The following is a 14406-nucleotide window of genomic DNA, read 5'->3' as shown; positions in this document are numbered from 1 at the left end:
TCAAGCATATTTAGCCTAGATATACCATTTCCCGATTAAGCAGCATTTGGGTTAACTTTGTCTACTTTGCTATAGTCCTAGATCTTCCATTCTAAACTCCTAGCAACATTGCAATTTAGCAATAGGAGCAGAAATTCAAATCAGCTTCCAGCAGCACATTTTTCAAATAGCTCTTTCATAATCCAGATTGATTTAGCAAATGCCTGAATCCTGCTTTAAGCCCATCTATAGTACTGTTCTGGGCACCAGAAGCTCCTCAATTCTAAATAATACATTCACATGACAGATGTTACAGACGGATCTCGACCATACCGTTCGCAAAAGGTGCTTCCAGACTGCGGCTATTTTGGGGTGGGATTCAATCATATACCAGCAAACGCAAGTTTTGCAACTTGGTGCTCTTGAACAACAAACCCACTCCCCCCCCCCAAAAAAGCAGGCTTCTTGTGAAAAGGAAGCCAGGAAATGCACCGGAAAGTGTGCAATAACAATTGTGCCTTCTGTGGCATACGATGTTTTCATTGTGTCTGGCTGTTAACCAGAAGGTTGGTGGTTCGAGGCCACACAGGGACAGCTGGGGGCAAGATTCATGCACTGCAGGGTTTAGACTAGATGATCCTTGGGATCCCTTCCAACTCTAAGATTCTATGATGCAATGTTGCATAACCACCCTGCAAGTCATTGATTGTGAATGCTCAATCAATAACTGGCATTGTCTAGCCTCTGCACAAACTCTGTGGAACTAAATCAGGAAGAGTGCTCGATAAACACATGTAAAGTGCTTGCTGTAAAGCATGGGTAGGCAAACTAAGGCCCCAGGGGCAGAATCCGGCCCAATCGCTTTCTAAATCCAGCCCACAGACGGTCCAGGAATCAGCATGTTTTTACATGAGTAGAATGTGCACTTTTATTTAAAATGCATCTCTGGGTTATTTGTGGGGCATAGTAATTTGTTCACCACCACCCCAAAAAATAGTCCGCACCCCCCCCACAAGGTCTGAGGGACAGTGGACCGGCCCCCTGCTGAAAAGGTTTGCTGACACCTGCTGTAAAAGATAAAGGTAAGGACCCCTGGACGGTTAAGTCCAGTCAAAGGCGACTATGGGGTTGCAGCGCTCATCTCACTTTCAGGCCAAAGAAGCTGGCGTTTGTCCACAGACAGCTTTCTGGGTCATGTAGCCAGCATGACTAGACCACTTCTGGCGCATGGTGGAGACACAGTGACGGAAACCAGAGTGCAAGGAAACACGGTTTACCTTACTGCCGCAGCGGTACCTATTTATCTACTTTCACTTTGACGTGCTTTCAAACTGCTAGGTTGGCAGGAGCTAGCTGGGAAATAGCAACGGGAGCCCACCCCGTTGCACAGATTTGAACCGCCAACCTTCTGATCGGCAAGGAAGCCCAAGACGCTCAGTGGTTTAGACCACAGCACCATCCACTGTTTACAGTACACTTTGGTTCAGAAGGAAGCACAACTGCATTTGTTCTGTGAACCACCCTGAGACCTCCACAGATAGGGCAGAATATAATTGCAATTGCAATTACTAGCTTGCAATTACAGGGCTGCCTTCAGATGTCTTGCAATTACTACATCCAGGCTTCTAATAATCCAATCACCTGTTTTATTCCTATCAAAACATCTGGGGAAGGGCACTGGGGGCTGCAACACCTTAAGCAGAGGTTGGGTGTCTATATGTCATGAATGCTTCGGTGAACATTCCTGCATTGCAGGAGGCTGGACTAGAATCAGGCATCCCCAATCTTCGGCCCTCCAGATGTTTTGGACAGACTACAATTCCCATTATCCCTGACCACTGGGTCCTGTTAGCTAGTAGGGATCATGGGAGTTGTAGGCCAAAACATCTGGAGGGCTGAAGGTTGGGGGCGCCTGGACTAGATGGATCCAGCCTCGAATAAATTTCTAGCGCGCAGAAAATGACCGCATTGCTCTCCGTGTTCGCACGCATGTCCGAGTTTCGAGGTTCTAATTTATTTAAAAATCGCCAGCTAAAAAGATCCGAGAGAGCATGCGCTCTCGCACTGCACTTAGGTTGTCGCTGGCTTGGATTACCCCGGCGCAATTTTTTATTTTTATTTTTTGCATTTCTCGCTTTCCCACGGTCCTTCCGCGCATCGGCTGCAAGCGCAGCCACGAGAGCGCACCAGAGCCGGAGCGCAGCAGACTTCCGCGTTTCCTCGTGATCACGAGGGTTTTAAAAGCTGGCCGCCTCCTTCCCGGAAGGGAGCGAGGGAGAAGCCGCCTGGCGCCCTAGAGAGCCATGGAGCGGAGGGGAGGCCGAGCTCCTGCCCGGCCGCGGGTGCTGATCGTGGGCGCGGGGCTGGCCGGGCTGGCCGCGGCTCAGCGGCTCCTTCGCCGGGGCGGCCGGCATCTGGGCGGCGTGCGCGTCCTGGAGGCCACGGGCCGAGCCGGGGGCCGCATCCGCTCCGGGAAGCTCCGTAAGAGGCGGCTGGCCGGCGGGAATCGGGGACGGGGAGAGCGGGGCAGAGGGCGGGCGCGGCCCTTCCGCGCAACGCTAGGCATGCCGGAGCGGACTTTGCGCCCCTTTGCACTTCCCCCGAGAGAAAACACAATCAGAGAACTGCCGAGTTGGAAACGACCCTGAGGATTATCTGGTCCAACAACCTCCTGCAATGCAGGAATATGCAGCTGGCCCATATAGGGAGGGATCGAACCTGCAACCTGGGTGTTATTTAACCAACTGAGCGATGCTGAAACATGTGTCTCTCTCTCCACCCTCCTGGCTTCTTGCTTGTGTTTCCTCGTGGTTACTTTTGCAGTGCTCCCCATCACACACACAGCCTCTAAAAAATAATATTTGTGGTCAAGGTCGGATCCCTACCCTCCCTGACCAGCCCTAATATCCACATATATTGGCATTCAGTAATGAAAAGTTTTACATCTCCCATGGTTCATTTGAGGAAAGTGACCGGAGTGGGTGTGTTTCTCAGCTGGTTTTGCTCCCTGCTAGGGTTGCAACTGATTTACTGGTTAAATAAATCAACTAAAATATTTTCATCAATACTGTGAATTAAGTGGGCAGCAGGGTTTTGGTTTTTTTCCTTTCATTTGACTAATCGAGTGAATCAAACCATTGTGATCTAATCTGCTAAAATGTACTGAGTCACTGAGGATCCTCTTTATTAGCCTGAGCATATCTGCTGCTGCTCTCAGGCTTTTCTGATTTCTTCACCTTCCCACCCACTTGTGTTCTTGCAAAACAGCAACACACACACACACCCCAAAAAATCCAGCGCAGCCTTCATCCTCTGCAAATCCTCATCCTCATTGCCAGAGAACGGAAGCCATGATGCTTGGTCTCTGTTCTCCAGCCTCAGAAAAGTGCTTTGGAGAGCAGCAGCAGGGCTGAAATTTTCTTACACCTAACCTAAGCAATGTACACATTAGCGGCTTGAAATGCAGCAAGTTCCGCCCCCCCCCCGCCCCCCGCGTTCTGCTGCATTTCAAGTTTGGAGAGGAAGTTGGATGGAAACTGGTTTGAGGGGTGGGACATGTACAAAACTACAGGATAGCTGCGGATTGTGCGTATGGCTTCAAATACAGAGGGGCGAATTATAATGTATACATAGCCCTAGTTTCAGGTGGTACTGTGTTCTCCATCTTTTCTCCCTCGGCCCATCTGCTCTCTTGCCTAAAAGCAAAGATCTGCTTCTTCTCAGTAGTGGCACCCACCCTGTGGAATGCCCTCCCACCAGAGGTCAAAGAGAACAACAATTACCAGACCTTTAGACGGCATCTCAAGGCAGCCCTGTTTAGGGAAGCTTTTAATGTTTGATTTCTGTATTTTAATGTTTTGTTGGAAGCCGCCCGGAGTGGCTGGGGGAACCCGGCCAGATGGGCGGGGTATAAATAATAAATTATTATTATTATTATTATTATTATTATTATTATTATTATTATTCTATTATAGTCTCCAGCAGTTTTGACTGGGGGCGGATGGATGCAAGCCACATGGGTAGGCAAACTAAGGCCCGGGGGCCAGATTCGGTCCAGTCGCCTTCTAAATCCAGCCCTCTGACAGTCTGGGAATCAGCGTGTTTATACATGAGTAGAATGTGTGCTTTTATTTAAAATGCACCTCTGGGTTATTTGTGGGGCATAGGAATTCGTTCATTCCCCCCCCCAAAAAAAGTTCGGCCCCCCACAAGGTCAGAAGGACAGTGGACCGGCCCCCTGCTGAAAAAGTTTGCTGACCCCTGACCTAGACAAAGGATCACTCTGGTGCTGCTGAAGGGGAAGAATAGGCATGGCCAGAACTCTCCCCAACACACTGCTGCTGGTTTTGGCAACAGTAGCAATAAATCAAGCCTACACAGAATTTGGCACTGCTCAGTGCGACCCTAAGTTAGGCAACAAGCAAACTCATTCTCAACGGGGTGTGTGAGAAAGGTGGTGAGGAGCCTCTAGGTTTGCAGAAATACAGAACAAATAAGAAAACTAATAATAATAATGTTATTATTTATACCCCGCCCATCTGGCTGGGTTTCTCCAGCCACTGGGCGGATTAAAGCAGTAGTACCTTGGTTCTCGAACTCAATCCATTCTGGAAGTCCATTCGACTTCCAAAACGTTCGAAAACCAAGGCGCGGCTTCTGATTGGCCCTGGAAACAATGCTGACACCCAAAACGGACGTTCAACTTCAGAAAAACGTTCGCAAACCGGAACACTTACCTCCGGGTTTGTGGCGTTCCTGGGCCGATTTGTTCGTCAACTAAGCCGTTTGGGAACCAAGGTACCACTGTATAAAACATATAAGGTGAGGACACAAGAACTGCCCAGTGAAGACGTAAGGGGAGAAGGGGATGCACAAAAGGTGGAACAGAATGGAGCTTCTTGGAAAAGGACATGGCTGGCTGGAACTCTGAACATTTTGCCGTTTGCAAATTTACAAGCACTCCTGCTGAGGGTTTTCCAAAAGTCTGAAGGCTCCAAGGATCTGAGAGCTTTGGTTTCCCTCCTCGTCTGGTAGCCGGAATGAGCAGACCTGAAATGATTAGTCTCTTTGAGGCTTGATGCTGCAGAAACACTGGAAGGCTGATTCTTTCCCTTCCTTTCTTCTAGGGGGCAAGGTGATTGAGATAGGTGCCCACTGGATTCACGGGCCCTCCGAAAAGAACCCTGTCTTCCAGCTGGCATCGGAGCACGGGCTCCTGGATGAGGATGCCATGTCTGAGGAAAACCAGCAGGTGGAAATCGGGGGCCACCCCTTGGGGCCTTCGGCCTGCTTCTCCAGTCGGGGCCAGTTGCTGAGTCCCGACATCCTCGACTCCATGCAGTTGCTCTTCTTCGCTCTCTTGGAAGAAGCGCGCGAGTTCGTGAATGCGGCGAAAGTGCCTGTGCCCAGCCTGGGCGAGTACCTGAAAGAGGCGATCGCTCGGAAGGTGAAAGAATGGTGCGATGATGAGGAGACCAGGCGGCTGAAGCTGGCCGTCCTCAACTTGTGCTTCAAGCTGGAATGCTGCGTGAATGGGACTCACAGCTTGGACCTGGTGGCCCTGGGGCCCTTCGGGGAGTACGCCATGCTTCCTGGCTTGGACTGCACGTTTCCCAAGTAAGTGGTGGCTCTCTTGGCTCTCATTAAAGAATAGGTTGGCTTCTCCAGTTCCCTTGGGGATGGGCTGATCGGACATCCTGCCTGTGGCTTGACTCTTGCAAGCGGGACATGGGTGGCGCTGTGGTCTAAACCACTGAGCCTCTTGGGCTTGCCAACTGGAAGGTCGGCGGTTCTAATCCCTGTGACAGGGTGAGCTCCCATTGCTCTCTCCCAGCTCCTGCCAACCTAGCAGTTCGAATGCACACCAGTGCAAGGAGATAAATAGGTACCGCTGCGGCGGGAAGGGAAACGGCGTTTCTGTGCGCCCTGGTTTCCGTCACGGTGTCCTGTTGCGCCAGAAGCAGTTTAGTCATGCTGGCCACATGACCTGGAAAGCTGTGAGCTCACTCTGCCTGAAACCGAGATGAGCGCTGCAACCCCATAGTCGTCTTTAACTGGACTTAACTGTCCAGGGGTCCTTTAACTTTTACTTTGCATATGTAACTTTACAGAGGACATGGGTTATATTCAGTTTTCTGGGGGGAAAGGTGGGGAACTTCACCACAAAGTTTGGTTTTTTGTTCATTGCCGGCCCAATCGCACTACTGTGCCCCCCCCCCCGGTAGTGGCCAAATGTAAGATGTGATTAATAAACTCAAGCAGAGAATGGTCTGGATTAGAAAGGGCCACAACTTCATGGATTACAGATATAGGTGGATTTTTGGCTCAGGCATTGGGTGTATATCTGTTCCAACTCCCACAGACAAAAAAAGTAATTACTTAATTTTTAAAAAGGTAAGGGAACTCAATTCCCCCCAGTTCCTGCTAAAAAAAACAAAACCCAACAACCCTGGTTTTATTTCCCTTTCCCTCGCTTGTTCTAGACCTCCTCTCGCTTCCATTGTGAGCAAACTACCCCTATGTGGGGGAGGGAAAGGAATGAATGCATAATAATGATGATGATGATGATGATGATAATTTATTTATTTATTTATACCCCACCCATCTGGCTGGGTTTCCCCAGCTACTTTGGGTGGCTCCCAACAGAATATTAATAATAATAAATAAGCGATAAAACATCAAACATTAACAACTTCCCTAAACAGGGCTGCCTTCAGATGTCTTCTCAAAGTCAGATAGTTGTTTATTTCCTTGACATCTGATGGGAGGGCGTTCCACAGGGCGGGCGCCACTACCAAGAAGGCCCTCTGCCTGGTTCCCTGTAATTTCACATCTCGCAGGGAGGCAACCACCAGAAGGCCCTCAGAGCTGGACCTCAGTGTCCGGGCTGGACGAGGGTGTGTGTGTGTGTGTGGAGACGCTCCTTCAGGTATACTGGGCCGAGGCCGTTTAGGGCTTTAAAGGTCAGCACCAACACTTTGAATTGTGCTCGGGAGCGTGTCCAAGACCAGGCTACCTCATTTTGTCTTGCTTCTCCTCCCTAGTGGTTACGAGGGCCTCATAGACTGCCTGATGGCATCTCTGCCCAAAGGGACTGTGCAGTTTGACAAGCCAGTGAAGACAGTTCACTGGAGAAGTTCCTGCTTGGAAGAGCCTCCCGCAGGCCGAACCTTCGGAGTCCAGGTGGAATGTGAAGATGGCGAGAAGTTCTTCGCAGACCATGTCATCGTCACCGTGCCTCTAGGTGAAATTTCCTTGGCTTTCTGATTCTCGCCTCCAGGTGCTGTGCCAAGCATTTCTTTCATCTCGGTAATGCAGTAGATCTGCTTTCGATCTCAGGGTTGGCATTCATCACATCTTGCTGGGTATGAAGTGAGCTTCAGTCATTTGGGCTGAGCAGAGGATCATCTGAGAGGCACTGGAGAAGGGAGTCTCTCTCCAAACACTGCAGCAGAACTTCTTCAGTTCTGAATGTGAGACACCCTTTGAAATTTGTTTTTCTCTCCAGAACTTTTAGCTCTGATTCCAACCATCGGTTTAGCAGCAGGGAGTCTCATGTGGAGGAGCCCCCGCCCCACTCCCGCATGGCATAGCTGCCAAGTCTCCCGTATTCCCCGGGAAACCCCCGTTTTTCCAGCTGTCCCCAGCCGAAAAAACGGATTTTTTTTTTTGTTTCCCCCCGGTTTATTCTGGCGCGGCGGCCATTTTGGAACTGGGCGGAGCATGCTCAGAAGCGACTTTTGATGCTGCTTTGCCCAGTTCCAAAATGGCTGCAGCGCGACTTCTGGTGCGGTGGCCATTTTGGAACAGGGCAGAGCAGCATCAAAAGTCGCTTCTGAGCATGCTCCGCCCAGTTCCAAAATGGCGGCAGCGCTACTTCCGGTCTGCTACTTCCAGTCCAGTCCCTTATTTCTCAGGCCGGAACTTGGCAGGTATGCCGCATGGAAGGATCTGAACAGCAGTAAATGAAACTTACAAACAATTGCTTGATTTTAACTGCTAGTCCTTCCTCTCAACCCCACACCCTCGCCTCCAGGTCAGTTTAGGAAATCTTCCCAGGCTCCCATCTACATGCCCTTGCCAGCCTGGCACACACAAAAACACACCCTTGACAGTTTGCCCTGGGTGAAATGAACCTTGGAAGTCTTCTTCCTTGCTTGGACGGAGGTGAGAGAGGAGTGTGCAGTTGTGGGTAGAGAGAACAATAATAATAATTTTATTATTTGCACCCTGCCCATCTGACTGGGTTTCCCGAGCCACTCTGGGCAGCTTCCAACAAAAAATTAAAAATACATAAAAACGTCAGTCATTTAAAGCTTCCCTAAACAGGGCTGCCTTCAGATGTCTTCTAAAAGTCAGGTAGTTGTTTATCTCCTTGACATCTGATGGGAGGGCGTTCCACAGAGTGGGCGCCACCACCAAGAAGGCCCTCTGCCTGGTTCTCTGTAACTTTGCTTCCCACAGCGAGGGGACTGCCAGAAGGCCCTCTGTGCTGGATCTCAGGGTCCGTGTTGAACAATGGGGGTGGAGACGCTCCTTCAGGTATACCGGGCCGAGGCTGATTAGGGCTTTAAAGGTCAGCACAACACTCTAAATTGTGCTTGGAAACATACTGGGAGCCAATGTAGGTCTTTCAGTAACAAATCCAGAACTCTTCTGTAAATCCTATGGGGTGGTGATCCCCATAGCTGTCAAGTCTCCCGTTTTCCCCGGGAAATCCGTTTTTCCAGCTGTTCCTAGCTGAAAAAACAGATTTTTTTGTTTTTCCCCGGTTTATTCTGGCACGGCGGCCATTTTGGAACTGGGCAAAGCAGCATCAAAAGTCACTTCTGAGCATGCTCCGCCCAGTTCCAAAATGGCAGCAGCGCTACTTCCAGTCTGCTATTTCCAGCCCGGTCCCTTATTTCTCTGACAGCAACTTGGCAGGTATGGTGATATCCCCCCCCCCCCAGTGCTTACTAAACTTTTGTACAGTCTGGTCCTGGACACATTCCCCCAAAGTCTGTTCTTTTACTCATCTCTGTCATGTCTTTCCCTTCTCCCTAGGCTTCCTCAAAGAACGGCGAGAAACCTTTTTTAACCCGCCGCTTCCGTCCCGGAAGACAGCTGCAATCGGAAAGCTGGGCTTTGGGACAAACAACAAAATCTTTGCGGAATTTGAGCAGCCGTTCTGGGAGCCGGATTGTCAGATGGTTGAGGTGGCGTGGGATGGAGAGTCGCCTCTGGCTGAGCCACCCGCCGACTTGGAGGGTATTTGGTACCAGAAGATTGCTGGCTTTGTCGTTCTCCACCCGGCAGAGAGGTACATGGGAAAGACAGGCTGGAATGGGTTACAGGGCAGGTCATTCTGGGATAGCTGTTGTTTGAACACAGGGAGTTTATCGCCTGCAGATCAAGCAAACAAGTTGGGTCTTAGCATTAAACCAGGGTGGATGGTTTATGTAGCTAATCTCTCCATATTATCAATCCAAGTGCTCATTGAAATCTTTTTGCGGCTCTTCCAATTCATCCATTTTTTTTGACCCCTTGAAATTTCCCATGTTTCCGGAATTTAATTTAGAATTAAATTCAGTTCCCCTATATAACAATTTCTTTATTACTCTTGCTATAAATATCCTCACCTTGCACTTAGACTGAGTTTTAGCACACATGAAAAACTTAAAACAAATCCTTATTTCCTGATGCCTTAACTTAAATAGAAAACTATATTTAGAAAGCTTTTTCCTCCAAAAGCATTTTATTTTAAAAATCTGATTTAAATTTTTTAAAAAATTATTTCCATTTTTTTAAAAAATCTGATTTTTATTATTATTTTTAATCCACCCTGCATTAAACTGATGTGGGGTTAGCAGCAAACTTTTGTGAAGCATTTCTATGGTGGCTGAGATATGCAAACAAAAATATAGAAAGAAAGAATCCAAAAAAAAGGAAAGGCAGGAGTTTGGCAGGACTCAGGAGAGCTAGACCCTCCCTGGACCTCAGAGCTCCCGACCTCTAGCCTGGATGACTTGATTACACAAATTTGTTGGGAAAAAATCAGATATGCCAAATGAATTCTTTACACCAAAGAAGTGGTACTTGTGTATGAGGGGTTATTTCAAGAGGACAAATAGCTCAGTCGGTAGAGCATGAGACTCTTAATCTCAGGGTCGTGGGTTCGAGTCCCACATTGGATGAAAAATTCCTGCATTGCAGGGAATTGGACTAGATGGCCCCCGGGGTGTCTTTCAATGCTGCAGTTCCATGATTCTAGGAACTGTGTTAAATAGCAGTAGCAAAGCAAGTGGTTTTTATCTTACTGATTAAATAGTAGCAGTTAACCAGAACCCCTCTAGTGCTCAGGAAAGAGCCCCAATAGGAACTCCAATATAAAGCTACAGAAGTGTCAACAAAAATATTTAAAATTTTGTTTTCTATCTTGTACTGTATTTTTGTGTTGTGAACCGCCCTGGGATCTATGGATGAAGGGTGGTATGCAAATTTTTTAAATAAATAAAAATCAACTCTATACAGTTTTACAGAAAAATGGGCACCATACCACCAATAATAAAAATTATCCGGGAAACTCTAAGCCAGTTAGGCTGTGCGCTGTCCTCTTAGGTAAATTGCTATAAATGACTGGGAAAACTGTTAGAATAGCTAAGAATAAAGTGTGTGTATGAACATGCAATGTTGAAATCTACTTTCATAAATCTACCACTTCCAAAAATGGATTTTTATGAAGATGAAAGTACTGTATCGTAATAGGGGCATCATCCGTAGACTTTACAAATCCTTTCTCCTTTTACCATCTCAGATATGGACATATCTTATGTGGCTTCATTGCTGGGAAAGAAGCTGAATTCATGGAAACCCTCACAGACGCAGAAGTCCTTTCGGCATTAACAGAAGTATTTCGTAGAGCAACAGGTAGGCACATCTTCTTAGCTATTTGCAAGCGTTGGAATGAGGGGTGCAAAAATGATATGTTATTCTGTTAAAACCACTGGCCTAGGTTTTGCAAAATGTCTCTTAATTTTGTATGATGGTGATATTATTATTTATTTATTTATTTATTTATTTATACCCTGCCCATCTGGCTGGGTTTCCCCAGCCACCCCAGCGGCTTCCAGCAAAATATTAAAATACAATAATTCGTCAACTATTAAAAGCTTCCCTAAACAGATGCCTTCAGATGTCTTCTAAAAATCAGATAGATGTTCATTTCTTTGGCATCTGGTGGGAGGGCGTTCCACAGGGCGGGTGCCACTACTGAGAAGGCCCTCTGCCTGGTTCCCTGTAACCTCACTTCTTGCAGTGAGAGAACCACCAGAAGGCCCTCGGCACTGGACCTCAGTGTCTGGGCAGAACAATGGGGGTGGAGACGCTCCTTCAGGTATACTGGGTGGAGGCTGTTTAGGGCTTTAAAGGTCAGCACCAACACTTTGAGCTGTGCCCAGAAACGTACTGGGAGCCAATGTAAGTCTTTCAGGACCGGTATTAAATGGTCTCGGCGGCCACTCCCAGTCACCAGTCAAGCTGCCGCATTCTGGATTAGTTGTAGTTTCTGGGTCAGCTTCAAAGGTAGCCCCACGTAGAGCGCATTGCAGTAATCCAAGCGAGAGATAACTTGAGCATGTACCACTCTGGTGAGACAGTCCGCGGGCAGGTAGGGTCTCAGCCTGCGTACCAGATGGAGCTGATAAACAGCTACCCTGGATACAGAATTAGGACAGCGCCTCCATGGACAGCTGTGAGTCCAAAATGACTCTCAGGCTGCGCACCTGGTCCTTCAGGGGCACAGTTACCCCATTCAGGAGTCATCCACACCCGCCTGCCCCGTCCCCCCAAAACAGTACTTCTGTCTTGTCAGGATCCAACCTCAATCTGTTAGCCGCCATCCATCATCCATCCGCCTCCAGACACTCACACAGGACCTTCACTGCCTTCACTGGTTCCGATTTAAAAGAGAGGTAGAGTGTCAAGAAGGTCGCCCAATGGATTATCCTAACCTATCTTCTCCGAAAACTAGGTATTTATGGGCAAGATATTCTCTTGTTTTGAAAATGCAGGCCAAAAGGTTTGAGGTGAAAAAGTGACTGACAAGATGAACTACTCTGTTATCCTGAGAGGGATGGTCCTCAGTTGTATGGTGTGTGTGTGTGTGTGCGTGCGCGCAGCTTCATTGATATCCCTAAAACCAGGCTTAGGTGGTTTTTAATTGCAGAACTGAGGGGCTCAACAGTGAATCACAACTCATGCTTTATGCCTGGAAACTCTTTGGCTGTTGCTGTTGCCGAGGCTGAAGGAAGTTGGAGTCCAACAACATTTGAAGGGCCACAAGTCCCCTTGTCCCTGCTGCATAGAATACCTAGGTCCCTGGTTTTTCTTTGAATTGTCAAATCTCAGTTAAACCTGAAGCCGAAGTAGTCCGTTCTCACAGGAACCACTTTAGTTCAGGTTTGGTGCTGCTTATCTAAAAAGGTAAAGGACCCCTGACGGTTAAGTCCAGTCGCCAACGACTCTGGGGTTGCTGCGCTCATCTCGCTTTACTGGCCGAGGGAGCCGGCGTACAGCGTCCAGGTCATGTGGCCAGCATGACTAAGCCACTTCTGGCGAAACCAGATTAGCACACGGAAACACCGTTTACCTTCCCGCCGGAGCAGTACCTATTTATCTACTAGCACTTAACGTGCTTTCGAACTGCTAGGTTGGCAGGAGCTGGGACAGATCAACAGGAGCTCACCCCGTCGCGGGGATTCAAACTGCCGACCTTCCGATCAGCAAGCCCTAGGCTCATTGGTTTAGACCACAGCACCACCCGCATCCCTTGCTACTTATCTAGCCATGTCCCAGTGTCTTGGGTAAATTGGTTGAAGTGCCTTGTTTAACACAGTTGTCTCGTGATGTTAAAGGGGCTAGCAGGCAAGATACTCACCCGCTCTCTCTGCACTTGGGTCAGGAAATCCACAACTTGGTCCTCCAAGGAACATCCTGCGCTCAAAATGGCACAGCGAGCCTTACACCAAAGGATCCTATAGTTACGTGGCTGTTGACAGCTCTGGAGATGACATAGATGCCCTTGCTCAGCCCCTTCCCGAAGGCACATCTGATTCCAAGGTAACCCATTCTGGATTCCTGGCTGTATTGGAACTTGTCTCTCAGCATCTTTCGGAACGTCCTCAAGCCACAACACCCACCCTGGGTTTGTTTGTTTATACTGCCCTATTGGAACACCCACAAGCCACAACACTCGCCCTGAGTTTGTTTGCTTGTTTATTAATTGAATTTATATACTGCCCTATCGGAACGTCCACAAGCCACAACACACACCCTGTGTTTGTTTGTTTTTTATTGAATTTATATACCGCCTTATCAGAACGTCCACAAGCTACAACACACACCCTGTTTGTTTGTTTGTTTGTTGTATTTATCTACTGCCCTATACCGGGGGGGGGGGGTAGGTGTCCTCAGGATGGTTCACAGAATAAAATCAAGATATAAAACCACAAAATACATAATAAAAGCAACAACCCAATAGCCCCCCGCCAAAAAACACACACACCACATTTTAAAAGGGCATAGTATGTAAATCAGATCAACCAAAGGAACGTTTTTGCCTGGTGCCTAAAGGTGCCTGAAGGCGCCAGGCGGACTTCCCTGGGGAGAGCATTCCACACGCGGGGAGCCACTGCAGAGAAGGCCCCGTTCTCATTTAGCCACCCTCCGGACCTCTCCAGGAGGAGGCACACTGAAGGATGTTGTGTCAACGGAGACATGGTTTGGTTTTCCATGCCTCTCAACTTTCCTGCCTCCTACTTAACTTGTTTTCGCCCAAAGAGGGCTAAACCAATACAGTACTGCTATTTCTTGTTGCAGCCGCCACAGGTTCTGTTTGCGGGAGAAGCTACACATCGCACGTTCTATTCGACTACTCATGGTGCCTTGTTGTCGGGCTGGAGAGAAGCAGATCGTCTCATTGACATCTATGATATGTCTGAATCTCCACATGCTGCATTGTAAGCCGGAAGCTGAGATAGCAGTTTTTTTTCCTGCTCCAAGGTAATCATTAAAAGTGGTACGTCAGTATAACTACCGCCCCCTGAATCCAGTTTTTTTAATTGAGATAAAAATGCCTTGGAGGAATAATTTTTCTCGAGTTGATCACTGGAATCACAGTTGAAAAACAATATACTGTACCTTCCACTGTGTGCAACAAATAACATCCAGTGTTAATGATTAGCCAGATCCCTGTTTTCTGGTCCTGTAATATAATTTCCTACCCTGAAAGCACTGAGCTGAATCTTTGCATTTGTTTTCTCATATTGAGGCAGTGTAGTACTTTGCTAAATTTTGTCGGTCTTCACACAAAACATAGAAGAGCCACTCACCTCACGCCCCTCTCAAAACAGGTGCTGTAGAATAGCTTAACAAATCTGACCACATTTC

At 48.0% G+C, this 14406-nt stretch overlaps 1 protein-coding gene across 1 annotated transcript; it reads left to right on the top strand.

Moving 5' to 3' along the window:
• The first annotated feature begins 2234 nt into the window (after positions 1-2234).
• PAOX (polyamine oxidase) lies at positions 2235-14049 on the top strand. Its single transcript, XM_035138350.2, has 7 exons — positions 2235-2460; positions 5106-5595; positions 7023-7222; positions 9025-9280; positions 10775-10887; positions 12920-13077; positions 13837-14049. Exons 1-7 carry the CDS (start codon positions 2283-2285, stop codon positions 13978-13980), a joined length of 1539 nt encoding a protein of 512 aa, XP_034994241.1. The 5' UTR covers positions 2235-2282; the 3' UTR covers positions 13981-14049.
• Positions 14050-14406: the final 357 nt, after the last annotated feature.

This window comes from Zootoca vivipara, chromosome 5, assembly GCF_963506605.1.
Source record: "Zootoca vivipara chromosome 5, rZooViv1.1, whole genome shotgun sequence".
Lineage (NCBI taxonomy): Eukaryota > Metazoa > Chordata > Lepidosauria > Squamata > Lacertidae > Zootoca > Zootoca vivipara.
This window is presented reverse-complemented; position numbering and strand designations above follow the sequence as displayed.